The sequence below is a fragment of the Nycticebus coucang genome, chromosome 4 (genome assembly GCF_027406575.1).
Source record: "Nycticebus coucang isolate mNycCou1 chromosome 4, mNycCou1.pri, whole genome shotgun sequence".
NCBI lineage: Eukaryota > Metazoa > Chordata > Mammalia > Primates > Lorisidae > Nycticebus > Nycticebus coucang.
This window is the reverse complement of record NC_069783.1, coordinates 25,330,640-25,352,117: the sequence shown is the minus strand read 5'-3', so window position 1 is coordinate 25,352,117 and position 21,478 is coordinate 25,330,640. Positions and strand designations below refer to the sequence as shown.

General features: G+C 48.4%; 3 protein-coding genes across 6 annotated transcripts; 2 read left to right on the top strand and 1 right to left on the bottom strand.

Annotated features, from left to right (window-relative positions):
• Positions 1–8,053: 8,053 nt before the first annotated feature.
• Positions 8,054–9,295, top strand: PRR30 (proline rich 30). Its single transcript, XM_053589319.1, has one exon. It carries the CDS (start codon positions 8,054–8,056, stop codon positions 9,293–9,295), a length of 1,242 nt encoding a protein of 413 aa, XP_053445294.1.
• A 1,276-nt stretch (positions 9,296–10,571) lies between these two features.
• PREB (prolactin regulatory element binding) lies at positions 10,572–14,553 on the top strand. 3 transcript variants are annotated; one of them, XM_053589675.1, is made up of 9 exons: positions 10,573–10,929; positions 11,515–11,707; positions 12,085–12,302; positions 12,494–12,574; positions 12,666–12,790; positions 12,968–13,141; positions 13,281–13,353; positions 13,505–13,664; positions 13,829–14,553. In XM_053589675.1, exons 1-9 carry the CDS (start codon positions 10,795–10,797, stop codon positions 13,921–13,923), a joined length of 1,254 nt encoding a protein of 417 aa, XP_053445650.1. In that variant the 5' UTR covers positions 10,573–10,794; the 3' UTR covers positions 13,924–14,553. The 3 variants fall into 3 exon arrangements, with proteins under 3 accessions (XP_053445652.1, XP_053445650.1, XP_053445651.1); XM_053589676.1 differs by having other exon boundaries at positions 10,904–11,043; XM_053589677.1 differs by lacking the exon at positions 13,505–13,664 and having other exon boundaries at positions 10,572–10,929; positions 13,829–13,882.
• Positions 14,504–20,241, bottom strand: ABHD1 (abhydrolase domain containing 1). Of its 2 annotated transcripts, none has more exons than XM_053589679.1 (9): positions 19,953–20,241; positions 16,731–16,891; positions 16,202–16,384; positions 15,979–16,024; positions 15,691–15,803; positions 15,386–15,559; positions 15,164–15,212; positions 14,903–15,068; positions 14,504–14,781 (listed from the first exon to the last, which is right to left on the bottom strand). In XM_053589679.1, exons 1-9 carry the CDS (start codon positions 20,064–20,066, stop codon positions 14,588–14,590), a joined length of 1,200 nt encoding a protein of 399 aa, XP_053445654.1. In that variant the 5' UTR covers positions 20,067–20,241; the 3' UTR covers positions 14,504–14,587. The 2 variants fall into 2 exon arrangements, with proteins under 2 accessions (XP_053445654.1, XP_053445655.1); XM_053589680.1 differs by having other exon boundaries at positions 20,036–20,092.
• Positions 20,242–21,478: the final 1,237 nt, after the last annotated feature.

Genomic DNA, 21,478 nt, shown 5'->3' with positions numbered 1-21,478 from the left:
TTTATACCAGGAATGCAGGGTTGGCTTAACACCCAAAGTCAATTAATGCAATGTTGATAGAATAAAGGACAACTACATTATCAACTCAATAGAGGCAGTAAAAGCTTTTGAGAAAATCCAATACCCTTTTATGATTAAAAACATTCAGCAAAATAGAAACAGAAGTGAACTTCCTCAATCTAGTAAGGGGTGTCTATGAAAAATACAGAATATAACTTTCTTAGTGGTACAGCACTAAATGCTTTCTCCATAAGATCAGGACAAGACAAAGGTACCCACTCTTACCGTTTTTTTGTACTGGGGTTCTAGCAAGGCAGGTAAACTAGAAAAAGAAATAATCAACATTCTAACTCAAAAGGAAGGAGTAAAACTATATTTATAGACAACATAATTTCATATACAGAAAACCCTAAGGAACCTTATTAAAAAAAAGTAGAACAGGGCAGCGCCTGTAGCTCAAGGAGTAGGGTGCCGGTCCCATATGCTGGAGGTGGCGGGTTCAAACCTAGCCCCGGCCAAAAACCAAAAAAAAAAAAAAGTAGAACTAATAAACAACTTCAACAAAGTTGCAGAATACAAGATCAATATATAAAAATCAATTGTATACTGATTTTGCTACACACTAACAATAAACAATACAAAAATTAAATTAAAAATGATTACACTTCACAACATTATCAAAAACAATAAAATGCTTAAAAATAAATTTAACAAAAACACTTTGGGTGCTGCCCATAGCTCATTGGATAGGGTGCTGGCCACATACACCCAGGCTGGCAGGTTCAAACCCCGCCCAGCCCAGGCTGGCTAAACAACAATGACAACTGCAACAACAACAACAACAACAACAAAAATAGCCAGGCATTGTGGCAGGTACCTGTAGTCCCAGCTACTTGAGAGGCTGAGGCAAGAGAATTGCTTAAGCACAGGAGTTTGGGGTTGTTGTGAGCTGTGATGCTACCGCACTCTACTGAGGGTGAAATAGTGAGATTCTGTCTCAAGAAAAAAAAAAAAAGACACTTTGGGAGGCTGAGATGAGAGGATCACTTGAGCCCAGGTGTTGAGCACTAGCCTGAGCAAGAGCAAGACCCTGTCTCTACAAAATACAGAAAATTTGCCAGGCCCAGTGTGTGAGCCTGTAGTCCCAACTACTGAGGAGGCTGAGACAGAAGGATCATTTGACTCAGAAGTTTGAGATTTCAGTGAGCTATGACAACAGAGTAAGCCAGGGTGACAGAGCAAGATCCTGTCAAAAAAAAAAAAAAATTAACAAAAGAAGTTCAAGATTTGTGCACTGAAAATCTGAAGAAATGGAAAGACAACAGGGAGGTGTTGCTTGCAGTGGCTTCCCAGTCTGGGGTGGGGAGTGAGAGGAGGCTGGGGATCTGGTTGTTGGAGATGCAAGGGCTGTGCGATCGCTGGGAGGAGGGGAGCTAGGGGCAGCTGTAATGTCACCAATGGAAGGTGTGAGCTGACAGGTGTGCAGTGAATTCTCTGTAAAGGAGGTGAGGGAGGGATAGACCTAGATAAAGTCCAGAGTACCCAGCTATGGGAAAGGTGGAGACGGTCTTTGCAATGTGGAAAAGAAACCAGAAAATCAAAAACAAATTTGTCTTTAAAGGAGTCAGATTCTAAAATGAAAATTGGTGGATACACAATACCTTCTTTTGTACATTTGACCACAAACTCATGTAAATATTTTGCATAATTAAAAAAATTTTTAATGAAATTCCTAAAATTTTTATATCTAACAAACAATTACATGTTATGAACGTTTGAATTGTAACTCAGCTGAACAAATTGGAGAAAAATTTTAAAGCAATTCCAATAATTTGTTACTGAATCTTTAATATTACAGAATTGTAAATGTCTTTCTTTAAAAGACCTTTTAGAGCTTTGTACAGAAATATTTGCAGATGACATCTGATGTCTTGAATCCACTTCAGAATAATCTGAGTGAAAAACAGATGAAACATTATGGGCTACAATTTTGTAATTTTTGAAGCTGGTGATGTGTACATGGAGATTATACTTTTATCTCTACTTTTATATATGTTTGAACTTTTAAAAAATGGAATTATTTCAAAAAGAAAAAGAAAAGTAGTTTTCAGGATCCACTTACTAGAGATAATTACCAAATTATAGGAATTATAGGGAAGAAGATAAATGAAAATGTGGTGACGCAGACTGGGGAAACTCTACAGAGTAGCTCCAAGGAAAAAGACTGAGTCGGCACTTATCAATTAAAGAAAATTTAAGAGCTTTCTGAAGGAGTCAAAATGTATGGGAGATGTTCGGCTCTTGATTCAAACGAACTGGTAAAATATAAGACAATGGGGGGATACTTGAACATTAGAAGCTTATATTTATTTTAGGTGTGAAAGAATTGTGGTTATGGTTTAAAATAAAGGAAATAATTTTGAGAGATAATACTCTGAAATGGATGAAATGGTGTGATGGTTGGGATTTGTTTGGAAATTATCCATCCGCAAGGAGAGTAGGTGGAAATGTAGAGAAAAATTGTCCACTATTGGTGGTTGAGCTGAGTCACTGGCGCACGGGAGTCCATTTTATTATAGTCTCTACTTTTGTATTTGTTTGAAATAGTCCATAATAGGGCGGCGCCTGTGGCTCAGTCGGTAAGGCGCCGGCCCCATATACCGAGGGTGGCGGGTTCAAACCCGGCCTCGGCTGAACTGCAACCAAAAAATAGCTGGGTGCTGTGGCGGGCGCCTGTAGTCTCAGCTACTCGGGAGGCTGAGGCAAGAGAATCGCGTAAGCCCAGGAGTTGGAGGTTGCTGTGAGCTGTGTGAGGCCACGGCACTCTACCAAGGGCCATAAAGTGAGACTCTGTCTCTACAAAAAAAAACAAACAAACAAAAAAAGAAATAGTCCATAATAAAAATACTACTACTAGCTCCCCCTCAAAGAAATGGGAAGACATCCCATCTTCACAGATTAAAAGACTTTTTGTTCTGATAGCAATACTCCCCCAAAGATATGCAGATTCAATATAACCTCTATTGAAATCCCAGTGGGTTTTTATTTTTAGGGGGCAGACTTTGACATGCTGATCCTAAAATTCATGTAGAAATGCAAGGAACCCAAAGCAATCTTGAAAGAGAAGAGCAACGTTGGAGGACTCTCACATCCTAGTTTCAATACTTAAATCTACAAAGCTGCAATAATTAAGAAAATGAGGTACTGGCATAAGGATAGGTAAAAAGATCAGTGGAATCACATTGAAAGCTCAGAAATAAATCCTTTTACTTATGGTTTTGATAGTCAGAATTAACTTTTTCTCCCCACCCTCAACCCCAAAATGTACATGTTCTAATCACTGGAAGCTAAGAATATGTTAAGACACATGGGAAGGACAAGTTAAGGTTGCTAATCAGCTGACTTTAAAATAGTTTATGCTGGATTATCTGTCTGGGCATAGTAGTTGAAGAGAGAAGCATAGTAGTTTAGAGTCAGAGAGAGATGAGACTATACAGGAATGATAACAGGGATACGAAGTGCTGGTTTTCAAGATGTAGGAGGGGGGCCACAGACTGAGAATGTGAGTAACCTCTAGAAGCCAGAAGAGAATATAGATTCTCCCTTACAGTCTCCAGAAAGGAACACAGTCCTGCCGATATCTTGATTTTAGCCCCATAAGACCCAGGTTGAATTTATAACCTACAGAACAGTAAAATAATAAGTTTGTACTGTTATATGAGCAAGCCAATCAGTATGAAGAAATTTGCTATGGGAGCAACAGGAAATTCATACAATAAGCAACCCATTTTTGAGTTCAAAAGAGCAAGACAATTCAACGTGGAAAGAATAGTCTTTTAAACAAATAACATTGAGACACCCAGATATTCACATGCCAAAGAATGAAGTTGATACTCTTGTATCTTGGACTCATAAAGAAAGAAAGAAAAAAAGAAAGAATTAAATTGAACCCCTACCTCTCACCAATACAAAAATTAATTGCAAATGGATCATATCTAAATGTAAGAGATAAAACTATAAAAGTCTTAGAAGAAAACATAGAGCAAATCTTTGTGAATTTGGGTTAGGCAATGGTTTCTTAGATAAGATACCAAAAGAAAGCACCAAAATAGATAAGGTGGACTTTATCAAATTTAAAAACTTTTGTGCATCAAAGGAGACCATAAAGAAAGTAAAAAGATGGCTTGGCGCCTGTGGCTCAAGCGGCTAAGGCGCCAGCCATGTACACCTGAGCTGGGGGGTTCGAATCCAGCCCGGGCCTGCCAAACAACAATGGCGGCTGTAACCCAAAAATAGCCGGGCGTTGTGGCAGGCGGCTGTGGTCCCAGCTACTTGGGAGGCGAGACAGGAGACTCTCTTGAGCCCAGGAGTTTGAGGTTGTTGTGAGCTGTGATGCCACAGCACTCTACCCAGGGCAACAGCTTGAGGCTCTGTCTCAAAAAAAAAAAATAATAAAATAAATAATATTAAAGAAAGTAAAAAGATAACTGCCAGAATCAGAGAAAATGTTTGCAAATTATATATCTGAAAAGGGACCTGTATCAAGAATATATAGGAATTTTTTTTTTTTTTTTTTTTGTAGAGACAGAGTTTCACTTTATGGCCCTCGGTAGAGTGCCATGGCATCACACAGCTCACAGCAACCTCCAACTCCTGGGCTTAAGCGATTCTCTTGCCTCAGCCTCCCGAGTGGCTGGGACTACAGGCGTTCACCACAACGCCCAGCTATTTTTTTTTTGGTTGCAGTTTGGCCGGGGCCGGGTTTGAACCCGCAACCCTCAGCATATGGGGCCAGCGCCTTACCGACTGAGCCACAGGCGCCACCCTATATAGGAATTTTTATAATTCAATAACAAGAAGACAAAAAAAACCTAATTAAAAGACGAGCTAAAGATTTGAATGAACACTTCTCCAAAGAAAATAAACAAATATCCCAAAAGCACATGAAAAGATGCTCAACATTTAGCCGGGCGTTGTGGTGGGCGCCTGTAGTCCCAGCTGCTTGGGAGGCTGAGGCAAGAGAATCGTGTAAGCCCAAGAGTTAGAGGTTGCTGTGAGCTGTGTGACGCCAAGGCACTCTACCCGAGGGTGGTACAGTGAGACTCTGTCTCTACAAAAAAAAAAAGAAAAGATGCTCAACATCATTAGGAAAATGTAAATCAAACCATAATATTATACCATTTCATACCCACTAGGATTGCTAAGGTCAAAAAGACAAGGAAGACATGTTTTGGTGAGGATAAGAAAAAGTTGGAACCCTTCTTGCTGGTGAAATTGAAAACTGGTACAGCCAATTTGGAAGACAATTTGGTAGTTCCTCAAAATGTTAAATATAGGCCAGGCACAGTGGATCACGCCTGTAATCCTAGCACTCTGGGAGGCCGAGGAGGATGGATTGCTTGAGTTCACAAGTTTGAGATCAGCCTGTCTCCAAATAAAGTAGCTGGGCATTGTGGCAGGCACTTGTAGTCCCAGCTACTTGGGAGGTTGAGGCAAGAGAATTGCTTGAGCCCAAGAGTTAGAGGTCGTTGTGAGCTATGAAGCCACAGTACTCTACCAAAGGTGACAAAGTAAGACTATCTCAAAAAAAAAAAAAAAATTAAATATAGATTTCCCATGTAACTCAGCAATTCTACTCCTAGGAATCTACTCAAGAACTGAAAACATATATCCACACCAAGTTTGCATAACAATGTTTATAGAAGCATTATTCATAATTAGCAAAAGGTAGAAAGAAGCAAAATGTCTGTCAATTAATGAACAAACAAAATATGGCATAGCCATACAAAGGAATATCATTCAACAATAAAAAGGAATAAAGTAATGATACACACTACAACATGAATGAACCTTGCAAACATGCTAAGTGAATGAAGTCAGGATACACAGGCCACATATTGCATGATTCCACTTATATGAAATGTCTAGAATGTATAAATGCATAGAAACAGGATTTCTTTTTCCAGGGACAAAAATTAGATTGTAGAGATGGTTGTACACCTCTGAATATACTAGAACACATTAAATTGTATACTTTAAATGACTGGTTTTGTATGTTAACTATATCTCAATAAAGCTAAGAAAATAGTTATTAAAACATAAAATATATTCCCAAGGGGGGAAAGGTGTGAAGCATGAGCTCAGCCCAGATGGGCTCTGCAACTGGAGAGAACAATGGATAGAGGAGGTATTAGGACCTATAAAATATACGGCAGAGAGTAGAGGTAGGGCTAGGGCCTGGAGAGGAAACTGAGTGCACTAAAGAATTTTGCCTGCTTTAGGCTTGGCTCCTGTAGCTCAGAGGCTAGGGTGCCAGCCACATACACCGGAGCTGGCTGGTTCGAATCCAGTCCGGGCCTGCCAAACAATTACAACTACGACCAAAAAATAGCCGGGTGTTGTTGGGGGGGGGGGGGTGTGGCTGTAATCCCAGCTATTCGGGAGGCTGAGGCAAGAGAATCGCTTAAGCCCAAGAGTTTGAGGTTGCTGTGAGCTGTGATGCCACAGCTGTGAGCTGTGATGCCAGTGCGACATAGTGAGACTCTGTCTCAAAAAAAAAAAAAAAGAATTTTGCCTGTTTCAGTTTTGTCACATTCAGTTTTGTCACAGATCAGCCTTTGGGTGGACTCTGAAAGAAGGTCCCAGACCCTTGAGGAGATTCTGTGATGTCAGCACCTGACCTTTGTGACATAGGCACTTGATGCCAGGGAGAAGAGCACTCAGGGAATGGGGCCCCCAGCTCCCACTGGGGGCGGCGCAAGGGTCGCCGCCCCTTAAACAAAGTCCCAGTCTTCCAGAGGCTTTTACCAGCTGGCCCCACTTCTGCTGCTGCTGCTGGGTGTGATAAGCCACCTTGGCCAGGGCCAGGCTGAGCTAGAGGACCATTAGCATTAGGGGTGACAAGGGGTCAGAGGAACCAGAGTAGCAGGAAACCAGGATGCTTGCAGAATCCCCGAGTCAGGATAAGGAGAACAAAAACCTGTGACAGAGAAGATCTCCACCTGGCTGAAGGAGGACTGAGGCCGAGCTCAGACAGAAAGCTGGATCAGAGTGAGTTTAGGGAGACAGACTCTTGGGACAGAGGGAAGTGTGTCCACTATTTAGGGACTTTCCTCTTCTCTCTCCAGGTCCCCTCATCCCTGAAGTGACTGTGAAAACAGCCCAGAGGAATCCTTGTTGGTAAGAGCTTCCAGCACCAGAACACCCTCAATTCTTTTTTTTTTTTTTTTTTTTTGTAGAGATAGAGTCTCACTTTATGGCCCTTGATAGAGTGCCGTGGCCTCACACAGCTCACAGCAACCTCCAACTCCTGGGCTTAAGCGATTCTCTTGCCTCAGCCTCCCGAGTAGCTGGGACTACAGGCGCGCGCCACAACGCCCGGCTATTTTTTGGTTGCGGTTTGGCCGGGGCCGGGTTTGAACCCGCCACCCTCAGTATATGGGGCCGGTGCCTTACCGACTGAGCCACAGGCGCCGCCCCACCCTCAATTCTTATTCCCATCTCACCCCTCATGTGCACCCCCATTCCTCTCCTCCCCCCTTCTTACCATCCTTGGACCATTTTGCCAACTCTTCTGACCCTAAAAGGAGGCATGGATTTCAATTCTTGGTGAGTTCGGCCTGGAACTGGGTACATGAGGCAGAACGAGAAATAGAACAGATGGAACCGTTCTCACAACATCTTGGCCTCTGTCTTTTCTCTACAGGTCTCATGGGCTCTGTCTCCCTGCCCCACCCAGATAATCGCTGCTGCCCCTCAGCTCCCAGGAGGCAGCTCTGATTCTCCACACCCTCATATCCCTCCTCAATGGCTAACTGCAAAGAAGTGAGAAGCCAGGCTTAGACCCAAAGCTCCTGCCTGAGCACCAAGACAGCCTGGGGCTAGAGGGCTGGGTGTCTCCTTGGCCTGCTACCAACACCAGGCTGGAGCTGTGTTGTGCACAGAAGGTGGCCTTGATTTCCCAGGCGCCACTGGCTTCAGAGATACTGGTCCTGACTCTGCTAGGTCTCTGATCTCTGGTCTTGTCGCCCCAGTCCCTTCTGGACTCAAGGCAATGTTGCCTCGAAACAAGGACCAGGTGCTGCTACAAAACACAGTGCCCTCGGGGCGCCCCCCTCAGGGCCTCTCACAACTTGTGGACTCCACCTCCCCCAACCTACAGCCTCTCTTTCCCCAGCAACCACCCCCTCTCTCCCACCTACCTTTCTCCTCTTCTGCTCAAGCCCATTTCCCCTTCTCCCCTACTCCACTCTTCTCTCCTGACTTCCAATTTTACTCATCTGACTCCAATTCTGACTTTGCTACACATCCTTATTTTTCCTCTCCCCCAAGTTCCCCCACTTTCTTTCACCAGAACTTCCTCTCTCATTCCCTTCAACGAGCCTACTCACCCCTCAACCCCAAGGGGCAGCCTTCTCCTCCTGTCACGCTCTCCTCCTCTCCCTCCCAGCCTCAGAACTCCTCCCTCCCCAACTCACCTTGCCAATCCCCTTCCCACCCTGAAGACCTACCTAGCTCCACGCTCACTTCTCCAAGCCCTAGCCCACCTTCTGGTAGGGTCCACTCTAACAAGCAGACGTGGGACTGGCATCAGTACAGGGACACCAGATCCCCTGGGGTCGAGGGGGTATGCGTGGCAAGCGAGAAGGATCCTGCAGAGTTCAGGGACCCAGGGGCCCTGGCCCAGGCTCTGGTGGTCCATCTGGGGCACCGCCGAATCGCACACGACCTGCGGCTACTGCTTCTGCAGCGCCTGTGGCTAGGCACAACCGGCCAGGCCCCGGTCGTGGAGTACCCTGTATGCCTGGTGTGTCTCCGGCCCCGCACCCCCTCTTGCCCCACCCCCAGGTACAGGACTGGACCCCGGCTGATTGCCTTCCCCCAACTACTGCCCTGTGCACAGGGCCAGGAATCTGGGCCACTCCGCATGGGCATCGGCTTCGGCCTCCGCCTGCCTCGGGGCCAGGCCAGGGACTTGCATCTGTTGCCAGAAAGAAGACAGGCGGAAGTAAGGCCTCAGGGAGAGGCTACTCAGGCCCATGGATATCAATCGAGGATGTCTTCAGCTCCAGCAGCTCAAGCCCCAGCTCCGCCCAGGGCAGATCCAGCCCTAGGCACACCGTCCCAGACCGGGAGCCTCAGGTTTGCAGGTCCTCAATCACCAAATTCTACCCAGTGTTCCAGACCTCGACCACAGGCATCAAAACAGGCCACTGCCTTCCTGAAGCCCAGGGCTTCCCCTGCCCCAAAGAGGGCTGCTTCTCCAGAGCTCATTCTCCAAAAGTCGCTATCCTAGTTCCAGAGCCACGGAGGCTCCCTGGAGCACCGCATCCAAACCCCACTCTCTCTACCAAGCCCCAGATCTCAGGGAGCCCCCGGAACATCCTGAAGGGCTGGCTGGCTGGAGGTCAGGCATGCTCTCCTGCCCTGAACCCTGGGAGCCCCTTGTGGAATCTGCTCTCTCCTGGCTGAAGAGGACCAAGGGCACCTGAGGCCTCATTCAGCTTTCAGTGAATCCAATAAAGCCTGACCCTGTGAAACTTGTATTCCTGTCCTGCTGAACTCACAAAATGGGTGGCTGTAACTATGGAGGTGCCAGTCCCCAACAAGACTCTGGATTTGGAGGTGTCAGAGGAAACAGGCCAGGGACAGCTAGTGCCATATATCCAAGGAGGATAAGGCACCCACGAGTTCTGAGCACCTGAGATGCACAGAGGGCTCGGGTAGGCCTTTCATTCACTTAAACCAACTTTGTGGGGGCAGATAACGGTATCCACAAAGATGAAACCAGTGGGCCCTTTCCTCTGGGGGCACCTCAGGTTAAGGATGCTGCTGCAGGGAGTGTGTCCTTACAAGGCAGGGCATCTCTAGTACTCACTTGCAGGGGAGCCCCGAGGTTCTCACACAGAAACCAAAGTCCCCCTCAGGAGGGTGGGGTGAGTTGTCAACCACAGAGGACACCCGTCTAGGAACCACACTGCCTCCTTCTGAGGCCGGCAGAAGGGAGCAGCGTCCACCCACCTACCCTCAGGCAAGGAAGGGAAGGGCTGACTGCCGCCTCTGCCAATTGTGGAGGATAGGTGTTCATTAAGGTTTGTAGTGATTTCCCCACACTAGGAAGTGGTGGATCAGGGATTTTAAGCCAGGTCTATTTTCAAGTTCACGCTGACTGCATTTAGAGGCAAGAGACTTAAGGCGTGTGCCCTTGGACAAATCACTTCCTCTCTGGGGACAGTCCTAATTCGAAGATTTCCTTATTAAAGGCTTATTGACCTTTATTTATTTATTTATTTATTTTTGCAGTTATTGGCCAGGGGCTGGGTTTGAACCCCCCACCTCCGATATATGGGGCCAGAGCCCCACCCCTTGAGCCACAGGCGCCGCCCAGGCTTATTGACCTTTATTAACCTCCGTTAGGTCTACCTCCCATGCCCCGCACAAAGATGGCAGAGCCCTGCGGGTCGGGGCAGAGGACTCTTCCCCGCCCCGGGGTTCCGGGCCCTGCGGCGAGCTAGTGCTGACGCGTGTCGGCGGTTCTGCGCTTGCGCGGAACAGGCAGCGGGACAGGTGCGCGTGCGCACTGCGTGGCTGCGAGATCAACTAGGAGAGACCGGAGCGGTGATACGGAGCTGTACTGGTGTTTAGGGTTTTTGGTAATCCGCGGGTGTGAGAGAAGTCGGGAGAACTCCCGGCGGCGACCGGACTAAGTTCCACAGCGGCTGGGGCAGCAGCGGAAGGCCGGGCGCGGCATGTCCTGGGTGCCGCGGTGCTGGCAGTGAACGCGCGGCCGGCGAGATGGGCCGGCGCCGGGCGCAGGAGCTTTACCGGGCTCCGTTCCCGTTGTACGCGCTTCAGGTCGACCCTAGCGCAGGGCTGCTCATCGCTGCGGGCGGAGGAGGTGCCGCCAAGACAGGCATAAAGAATGGCGTGGTGAGAGTCTAAAGCCACGGAGACTGGGTCACGCCGCGGGCTCAGGGCAATTCCAGGGTGGCCTGGGGTCGCGGAGGCGGGCAGCACCCCAGCTTCGGGCCCTGCCCATTTCCGGTAGGAAACCCTGACATTCCGAAGGCCTAAGCGCGTGTTTCAGCCAAGAACTTAGCAGGTAGTTGAGCGGCTGACTCCTCAGGGATAGTTAAAACTGTATATAGAGCTGCACAGGCGGGAACACTTCAGCTGGACCTCGGAGCAGCTGCAGGGGCCTTATCCTGGCCTTTTTCCGAGGAGGCTACAGTGATGTCTGCTTTTTAGCAGCAGCAAGAGTAGTGCATTTGTTCTTCGAGCTAGGTTGCTTCACTTTTGTGAGCTTCACTGTTCTATAAAATGGAGGTAATCCAGCCCTGCTTGTTGTACAGATTGGTCAGGCCCAAATAAGCGAAAAAAGACTGGAGAAAGCCGTGTGAAGTAGAAAGTGCAGTAAGCAAAGGGGTAAGGCAATAGTCTTAGGATGTAAGTTTTTCCTTGATGTGCTTTCTGGACACCCCTGAACCTTGTTCATCCTGGTTCCCTCTTTCACAGCACTTTCTGCAGCTAGAGCAGATTAATGGGCTCCTGAGCGCCTCCTTGTTGCACTCCCATGACACAGAGACGCGAGCTACCATGAACTTGGCACTGGCTGGTAACATCCTTGCTGCAGGGCAGGATGCCCATTGCCAGCTTCTGCGCTTCCGGGTCCATCAGCAGAAGGGCAACAACAAGGCAGAGAAGGCAGGTGAGGAGTTCGCTGCAGCCCTGGGGTGTACACTCTGATCCAGCCACGTGTTGATTTTGTGAGGACTTTTTTGCTTATCTGTAGTGTTGGATATCCTGAAAATTATGCATGGATTTTTTTTTTGTTCTAATCAGCTTTCATTAGTGTTTGTGTATTTAATGTGTTGCCCAAGGACAACTCTTACTCTTCCAGTGTGTGGAAGAGAAAAATAAAAGTTGGACACCTCTGTAAGTCTAGCCCTTTTAGAAAAGGGTTAAATGAGTAAGGTCTCTTTCATCTTGGTCTGTATATAGAAGTAGGGCAGGAAGTGCAGTTGCAGTAGCAGGCTAAAAGTAGTATGTAGAAGCCTGGAACCTGGCAGGCTGTTTGTCTTACAGGTTCCAAGGAGCAGGGGCCTCGACAAAGGAAAGGGCCTGCCACAGCAGAGAAGTCTGGAGCTGAAACCCAGCGCGAGGGGGTAGAACTCGGGGTAGAGAATTTGCAGGCAGTACAGACAGACTTTGGCTCTGATCCACTGCAGAAAGTTGTGTGCTTCAACTGTGATAATACCCTGCTTGCCACTGGAGGAACAGATGGCTACGTTCGTATCTGGAAGGTATGATTTTGGGGAGCTAAGGAGGATGAATGTCAGTAGCAGCAAGACCAAAATTGTGGGAAACTGAACATGGGTGCTGGGAAACATGTGAGTGAAGCTTGCACCGAGTGGCCATTGGAAGAAAATACAGGTGGGAATCTTAGTCCTCTTGCTGTGGACATGGGCTAACCGTGGTGGTGGTTTCATTGTAGGTGCCCAGTCTGGAGAAAGTTCTGGAGTTTAAAGCCCATGAAGGGGAGATTGCAGACCTGGCCGTGGGGCCTAATGGCAAGGTGAGGAGGTGGAGAAAGTGAGTAGTTATGCTGCTTCCTCAGTAAGTGGATCCCCTAACAGTCCATCCTTGGAATCTTTATTCCTGACCAGTTGGTAACTGTGGGCTGGGACAGGAAGGCCTGCGTGTGGCAGAAGGATCAACTAGTGATGCAGCTGCATTGGCAAGAGAATGGACCCACCTTTCCTAACACTCCTTACCGCTACCAGGCCTGCAGGTGTGAAGACCCTGGAGGGTGACTTAAGAGGCACAGCCCAGCTACAGTGCGGGAGAGCTAAGGAGGGTTGTGGACTTAGGTGTTAACCCCAGGGCTGATGAGAGTGTAATGGGGCTCAAACTTCTGAGGAGGGTTGGGCAGGCCCCAGGAACTGAACAGCCCTCACCTGGTCCCCAGGTTTGGGCAAGTTCCAGACCACCCTGCTGGGCTGCGACTCTTCACAGTACAGATTCCCCACCAACGCCTGCGCCAGCCCCCACCTTGCTACCTCACAGCCTGGGATGGCTCTACCTTCTTACCCCTTCGGACCAAGCCCTGTGGTCATGAAGTCATCTCCTGCCTCAACGTCAGGTGTGGGACAGTGCTGGCTTGGCTGGATGGGGGCTTCTTGGGGCACTTGGAAAGGAGTCTTACCTGAGGACTGATACTGGTGAGTGAAGTGTTATGGCACAAGCCTCTAGGACAATGAGCACTTTATTGTTTGTTGCAGTGAATCGGGCACCTTCCTAGGCCTGGGCACGGTCACTGGCTCTGTTGCCATCTACATAGCTTTCTCTCTCCAGGTAATGGGTGGAGTTTGGCAGAGCCCTGTGGGAAGACTGTAGGCCTGTCTCTAGCCTGAATGCGCAGGAAGGGGAGAGTTAGGGGTGGGAAGCATGTTTTCCAGAAAGAGGGTTCTCAGGCCTTTCTTCACTGGTTTTCCTTTTGCTCTAGTGCCTCTACTATGTGAGGGAGGCCCATGGCATTGTGGTGACAGATGTGGCCTTTCTACCTGAGAAGGGTCGTGGTCCAGAGCTCCTTGGGTCCCATGAAACTGCCCTGTTCTCTGTGGCCGTGGATAGTCGCTGCCAGCTACACCTACTGCCCTCACGGCGTGAGTCACTGTGGGGGGTGTACCACCCCACCTTAAGCTGTAGCGAAAACATTCCCCCTGGAGACTGGGCTGCTTGTTGGTAGCATCTACCGCCTCCTTGGATGGAATAGGTTGACGGTGCTGTCCTGCCTCTTTGCTGACTTCTTCCCTTACCCCTCCCACAGGGAGTGTTCCTGTGTGGCTGCTGCTCCTACTGTGTGTTGGGCTTATTGTTGTGACCATCCTGCTGCTCCAGAGTGCCTTTCCAGGTTTTCTTTAGCCTCCCTGGGAATCAGAGGCCTGGACACTGCCACCCTGTAGAGCAGAGTGGAGGCCTGGACCCCCATTGCTCTCTTCATTTGGAGCTGCCTCTGATGAGACAGATGGGTACTGCCTGCCCTTCCCAGTTAAAGCTTGGCTGTGGCTCTGCGTGATTCTGAGTCTGGGAACTCTGCATTCATCATCTGTGGACCCACCCAGAACAGTGATATCTGAAGTCCCAGCCATACTTCTTGCTTCCTTCCCTCTGCCTACCAGAAGCTCCAGAGTTGAGCTTGTCTTGTCTCCAGAAACCTGGGAAGATTCCCAGAAGCCTGGAGGTTCTGTTGTTCTTCCTGCAGAAACGGTTTCTCTTCCTCCTCTCACAGCCATGTGGCCAGTTTTTCATATGAAGCCCTTGGCATTGGCTGGGTTAGGAAATGACCTGGTACTTGCTATTAGGGCAAGAAGGGGCAAAAGGAAGACTCAAGTAGTAATCTGTGGGGTCAGGAGGGTAGCACCAAGCCAGCAAGGAAAATATGCAATAAGTTTCTGGAGAGCCTACCCCAGCCTTGAAGAAAGGGAAAATTAACCTCGGGCCATTAGGCAAGAAAAGTTGATATTTAATAAACAAGGGAAGACTGAACTGAGACCCCAGATGGTACTCTGGTCAGCCATTTCTGTCCTCAGAAGGTGAGAGCTGTGAGGTCAAGCATCTCCACTGGGTGCTGGAAGATGGCTCTGGCATACTGGTGTAAGAGGCGGCTCATGTAGCAGTGCTGCCATGGGAGCAGCCCTTCGAGGAAGCCAATATGGCCACCCCGTGCTGTGATGAGCAGCGCAACGTGAGGGGAGTGGTGGGCAGCCTGCACAGGAAGGGCTAGAAGAGGGTCAGAAAGGAGGTTAGGTACTTCAACCCTTACTAAGAGCCCAGGCTCTCCCCTTTGGATACCCCATGGCCCAGTTTCCCTGGGGTCAAAGTCCTGATTCAGAGTGCTCACCATGGGCTGGGGAGAAGGGGTCGTCTGCTGCATTGAGGCAGAGCACAGGGATCTGGATGGCATCTACCTTGGTCCTTGGGCTCGCTGCTTGGTAGTAGGCAACACAGTCCTGATATCCAAAGGCCACAGATGTGTAACGCTCATCAAACTGGCGGATTGTGTGGGCCTGCAGGTGGTGGAGGTGGGATAGGCTAAGATAATAGAGTAGGAAAATAGTGGAAGGCTAATTTGGGGAGTACGGGGATGGTTGAAAGCGTGTACCTGTAGTACAAAGTCTACATCCACCACTTTTTCAATCACTTTTCTATTTCTGCAAGAGTACATGGGTTTGGCTTGACTCTGGACCTGAACCAAAGCTCCAGCTTCTGTCTTACTAGCTCATATGTGAGGAAGCCCAGATAGAGAACTAACAGCACTGGGAGAGCCTGGCATGTCTGTCATCTGACCCTGTCTGCTGCCCTCTCCCACCTCCCAAGACCCTACCGTTCCACAAGTTGGCAGAGCCCAGCAGTGAGGGGCTGATTGAACAGCACCAAGTTGAGTGGGGTTTCCAGGGAGTGAGTGGTCTCAAAGGAATCCCAGCATGTAGACAGAGTTAGTGCTGCCACCAGCCCTGCAGCCTTCCCTGTCTGGGCCAGGTAGTTCAGCACCAATATCCTGCAGGAATGGATGAGGGACCATGAAAGAAGGGTTTGCATTAATCTGAGTTAGGTCAGAGGAGGAGATGGAGAAGGCGTGTAGAAGAGAAAGGAAGACTGGCCCTCTGGTTAAGGCCAGGCAACATTTACCCTCCAAAAGAGATGCCCACGGCTAGCAGTGGAGCCTGGGAGTAATGGTGGTTTATATGGTTCACAACTGTCTCCAGATCTTCAGTATTGCTGGCACAAAAAGCCCTGTGGGTCTGAGAGCAAACCAGATCATTGGGTAGGGAGGGAGGTTTTGGCCAGAAGGTAGAACAATGGGAGGCCCAGTAGGTCGAGGGGAAATGGAAGGATAGGTAGCAGGTAGAGCCCCAGGGCCAAAGATCTCTTAAATAATGTGGGTGAAGGGCTGCTCTGAGCAAGGAGGTTACTCACCAGCAGTTCTTCCCCACGGCAGCCCCGGTTATTAAACACGACAGCCCTATGGCACACACAGGTATGTCTTAGCTGAATCCTGCCTAAAAGCCTCGCACCCCTTTTGGTGGTCTTCTGAAAGACCACTGTCCAAAGACTATATAACCCTCTTCATATCTATCCGGGTCTGAGTTGACTTCTTCCTATTACAAGTTTTCAGATACCACCCAACTGCCATGCTCACCTATAACCATCCCTCAAAGCTTGGTTAACAAGGTGCAAGATGTATGACTCCTGGCTACTGCCAGTGATGCCAGGAAGCAGCAACACAATGGGCTGGGTAGCAGGATCAGGATATTGATTGCTGTCAGGCTGTTCAGCCCAGTCTAGCAGGACCTGGCCTCCATCTGGCGTGTGGAGGACTTCGCTGGTTTGGGAGAGGTGGACATACATACACTATTAGGAATTTGACATATCCCCAAAAGATTTACCTCCTGTCCCACCCACAAATAGGTCTTGTAACATCCCATCCGCATCATTGGGAGGCATGCTTCATGTAAAACACTAAGGCTTGCCCAAAGTGGAGGGGGAACATAAAGATTGAATATTACCTCACAGTTGTGCTATTACACAGCCCTTCCATAAATCCACTGTCATCATTGTACCCTCAGCACATGGAGGTAGGGCAAGAATTACCTTCATTTTAAAAGAAGTAGATAGTTTCCCCTAGATACCAGCAACTTTGTGTTCACCCCACTCTTGTCACTTCTTACCTCCAGTAAGGGACTAAGGGCTGGGATTGCAGGAAGACTCGGAAGATGCTTTGTAGCCGACCCTCAAAACACCATATTGTAGGGTAGAAAGTCTCCACAGTAACTGAACAGTGTTCCTTCAGGAAAGCCAGAAACTGGGGCCCAGCTACCAGCTGAGGCCTCTGTAATCACACAACAATCTGCCTCAGTCCCCTGCTTTTTGTACCATGCTAGTGAGGCACCCAGTACCAGAGGGTGAGCAAGCCCATCTAGAGGCTAGCCTAGAGGACACTGCTTTGCAGTGAGAGATCCAGCACAGCCCAGTCTGCAATGGCCAAGTTACCTGTGATAATACAGCTCAGCTGTGTCCTAAAGAACCCCAGCTCTGAAATGCCACCTGTCCAGACTGGATTCTGAACTGGCTTTGCTGCTGGTGACAGGGCTGAGGTTCCCCTGCTCAGCTTCTCTATGCCCCAAACCATTTGGGAGAGAGTGGGTAATATAAACAGCACCCAGTGGAGCCCCTGCAGGAAGTGCACTGATCTGAGCAGGGCCTGAAGAAATGCAGCATCATTTAACATGTGACTTTTGCTTTGCAGTTGAATTAGCCACAGTCATCTTCCTGAGACTGGCAGTGGCCACTCTGGCTCCTCCTAATCTTAGCACATTCCTACTGTTCCTTAACGTGGTTGCTCACTGCTGAAGGGGTTCTTTCTATCAGGGCACCTTGATTTCTCTTATTTGTGGAGCCCCTCCTGTTAGAAGATGCACTAAAGGAGGATTAATCCTGATGGGAACAGATTTTTTTCTTCATGCCATCAGGGGGAAGTAACAAGGATAGAATAACAGGGACAGATGAGGTCAGTGGGCACTAAGCCCTGACTTTCAACTTCTCTGGTTCTTCTGGGTGGACATCAAGTGAATGAGAGGTCCTGGGCTCCTAGCCACGGGGGCCCCATAGAAGGTGTATGAAGGAGGCGCATGCATGCAGGCTCAAAAATAGAAACTGCCAGGCAGCGCCTGTGGTTCAGTGAATAGGGTGCTGGCCTCATATACCAAGGGTGGCAGGTTGAAACCCAGCCCCAGCCAAACTGCAACAAAAAATAGCCAGGCATTGTGGCGGCGCCTGTGGTCCCAGCTACTCGGGAGGCTGAGGCAAGAGGATCACCTAAGCCCAAGAGCTAGAGGTTGCTGTGAGCTGTGACACCACAGCACTCTACTGAGGATGATAAAGTAAGACTCTGTGTCACAAAAAAAAATAAATAAATAATTAGAAATTGCCTATCTGTAGCTGGTTCTGAGGAACCTGAGGACAAGAGTTCTACCTCCTCTACATTCTTGACACTCAAAAGGGGCTGGATGAATGCTAAACTAGAGAAGTGAAGCTGATAGTGTGACTATTTGGGAATGTGACTTGGACCTTGGTCCTATGCCCTGGAATGGCACTTATGAATCATTGTGTGCTATATTCAAGCACTAGGCTAAGCCCAACCTTACATAAGTGAAGAAATTATAATTTATAGAGGTTAAGTGAATTGTTCAAAGCCACACACATAGCAAGCAAAAGGCAAAGCAAAATTAATAATTATATTACCACTAATACTTGTAAAATTTCCTGAGTGCTCATTATATTCCAGGCATTTTAATAAGCATTTTATAAAAAGTACCATTGTCCACCTTTTTTTTTTTTTTTTTTTTTGTTTTTTGTTTTTTGACCGGGGCTAGGTTTGAACCTGCCACCTCTGGCACATGGGACTGGCGCCCTACTCCTTGAGCCACAGGCACTGCCCTATTGTCTACCTTTGTAAACAGGTATGAATGCTGACTAACATGTTAGAGGTCACAAAGCTTGCCAAAGCTAGCTAGTAGCAGTGCTGGAGATTCAAACCCAGGTCTTTCTGATGATAGAACCTGTGCAGTTTAGTCACTGTACTATATTGCTTCGTACTTGACAAATTTTTGAGTTGCTTATATTAAATCCTTGGTAAAACAGCTCAGTAGTATAGACCATGGCTAGTAAATTAGTTCACAGGCTTGATTTATGTAGTGAAGTGTTTCTTGACTCAATCCTGAGAATTATTTAGTAATAAGCCATTGGTTGCTATCAATAAATCAGTATCGATCCATTACACAGGCCAAACTCCATGTCCTCAGAGCCTCCAGAAAGGTACTTTGCTGTGCATGTTAACCACTGTTTGGAAACCAAAAAAGGGTTTAGAGTGTAAAGTGAGAGGGGACCATACTTCTCTGTAGCTTGTTGCCAGCAAGGGAAGATGTTAAGGCCAGTTTTGGTCTGAAAATCTGTACAACGTGAAGCTTGTAAAATATTGTGAGTTTTGGATTTTTAAATTATCTTATTAAAGAAGACCTGTTTTATAAACAATACATGCTAATGTAGAAATTTCTGAAAATATAGAAAAGTATAGGTAGTACTAAAATCTCCTATAGATTTTTTTTTTTTTTGGCCGGGGCTGGGTTTGAACCCACCACCTCCAGCATATGGCACTGGCACCCTACTCCTTGAGCCACAGGTGCTGCCCTCCTATAGATCTTTTTAAAGGAATTACCAGGTTTCTTTTAGACTCAGCTACCCAGAAAAGAGTTTAATGAGGATTAAAAGATTTAGTCATTCCTGGATATGTAAATTATGTATTTTATCTAAATTTCAATGAGAAAATCTCTAAATTCATCAAAATCAACCTCTTTAGACTTCATCATACTAGACTTTCTCATCACACTATACATGGAGAGCCTAGAACTTAAAACAAGGCTGAATGAGCAAGGATAGTTCCGTTATAGGCTGTGAACTTCAGCCAGCCCTTAAGGGAAGCTGATGAAGGTGGTGCTGGGAGTTAGACACAACCCCACAGGCCTCTGGTTCCTTCATTCAGAGTAGCTAATGAGAAACTCAGACCACCTAAAAAGAAAAGGGAAGCAGAGTGTGCACATCTCCCACACATCAAGATGCCTTCCCTGCCTTTCCCCAAATGTGTGTTCACGTCATAGGGAGCAGCACCCCTCTAGAGCCTGAAAGGCCCGGCTGGTGTGGGGGAGCACTCTGGATGCAGAGGATCCAGGGAAGCAAAGAACAGTCTCTCCATTGGGTGATAATAGCAAATTTTACTTGGGGCGGGAGACCTAACCATTCCAGCTCCCACAAAGGGTTCAAGCCCTAGGCTCGAAGCTGCCCCCTACACCTGAGTAGTCCAACCCCGCCGGCCGAGGCACTGGACCCGCACCCACCTGGGGCACACATGTCCAGTAGTAGCCTAAGTAGAGGGCAACGGCAAGAGCCAAGAGCAGAGAGAAGGTCTCTGACCAGGTACCATTCTGGAGGCTCAGGGAGGAGCTCAACATCTTGTGTTGGGGAAGTTCCGACTCCAAGGCTCTCCACTCGCTCTGGTTCGCCGACTCGGACCAGTCGGCCAGCAGGTGCGTGCCGGGCCCCGCCCGTTACACGCCATTGGGCCGCTTCTGCGGGTCCCGTCCCGCTGCCCGCGGCTCGCCCCGCCCCTCCCCCCGCCCGCGGCGCCTGCAGCGGGAGACCAAGGGCTGTGCTGGGACAGCAGCGCGGCCGCCCGCGCGGGTCTGACCTGGCGACCTGCACACGGCCTCCTGCCCTTCCTCTCCTGCTTTCTGTCCGCGGAAACCGGCCTTGCCGCCAGAGGGGACAGCGGCCTTCCCACAGCTGCCATGATGGTGCGGGGCATCTCCTGCTCCTGCTCCTTCAGAGTCCCCCGGCCGCTCGTACTCAGTCACACACAGGACGCCGCCACTCCCGTGGTGACATTCTGCTCTGTCACACAGACCGCAGCCATTCACAGTGACCTTCACACTCAAGTCACAGCAACACTCATGGTGACCCCGTGTTCTCACACAGTGTTCATCCATTCACAGCGACACAACCGCTGTACAGCTGTGACACTCTACACTGTCACATACACAGTTTTCAGCCGCTCAGTGGTGGCATTGCTACACATGCAGATTCCCGCAGTGTTATTCTGTCTCATACAACCCCAGCCACACAGCCATCCTGCAACAGACAATCCACTCATCACCCACTCCATACCAGGCACTTTACTTAGACACCCCTGGGTTACTGACCCTGTCTTCTTTGGGATAGGAGAGTAAGTCATCTATTAGAACAATGGCTTTTAACCTTGACTGCAGATCAGAATCATCTGGGAGTTTTAAAAACTACCAGTGCCGAGTTTTAGTTGATCTGGAGAAAAGCCTAAGTATCAATAGAATGTAAAGCTCTCTAGGAGGTTCAAATGTGTCACTGAAGCCAGAAAAGTGGCCTGCAAGTCTGGGAATTTCCATGACCCTGAAAGGAATGAAGTCATTTTAGAAAATCAGGTCAGATCCCCTCCCCAGACTCTTGGAGTGCCTCAGGGTCAGAGTTCCTGGAACCACCCTACCCATATCTTGGCTGGTATGCCTATAATCCTGACACTAAGCATACTCCATAATCCTGACCCACACTAGAGAAGAGCCCCAGGTGGTACTGCCCCATTCTGGTTATACTGATAAGTCTAATAAAAGCCTTTTGGAACTGTGGGAGCTGAGCCGACATCTGGCCAGTCACCATTCTCCTTTTCCCTTCTAGTAAAGTCTTTCCTTGTACCTAGACTGGCCTCCTTTATTTTTATTTTTAAGAGACAGAGTCTCACTTTGTTGCCCTCAGTTAGAGTCCTATGGCATCACAGCTCACAGCAACCTCCAGCTCCTGGGTTTAGGTGATTCTCTTGCCTCAGCCTCCTGACTAG

Excerpts from the sequence above, each read along its gene's own strand:
- ABHD1 (XM_053589679.1), bottom strand. The coding sequence starts at position 20,066 with ATGTTGAGCTCCTCCCTGAGCCTCCAGAATGGTACCTGGTCAGAGACC. Across the intron at positions 16,892-19,952 it reads ACTGGACATGTGTGCCCCAG|AGGCCTCAGCTGGTAGCTGG; the intron begins GTGGGTGCGGGT and ends GTGTGATTACAG. Across the intron at positions 15,560-15,690 it reads GTGGGCATCTCTTTTGGAGG|GATATTGGTGCTGAACTACC; the intron begins GTAAATGTTGCC and ends CCATTCCTGCAG.
- PREB (XM_053589675.1), top strand. The coding sequence starts at position 10,795 with ATGGGCCGGCGCCGGGCGCAGGAGCTTTACCGGGCTCCGTTCCCGTTG. Across the intron at positions 10,930-11,514 it reads CAGGCATAAAGAATGGCGTG|CACTTTCTGCAGCTAGAGCA; the intron begins GTGAGAGTCTAA and ends CCTCTTTCACAG. Across the intron at positions 12,575-12,665 it reads CCGTGGGGCCTAATGGCAAG|TTGGTAACTGTGGGCTGGGA; the intron begins GTGAGGAGGTGG and ends ATTCCTGACCAG.
- PRR30 (XM_053589319.1), top strand. The coding sequence starts at position 8,054 with ATGTTGCCTCGAAACAAGGACCAGGTGCTGCTACAAAACACAGTGCCC.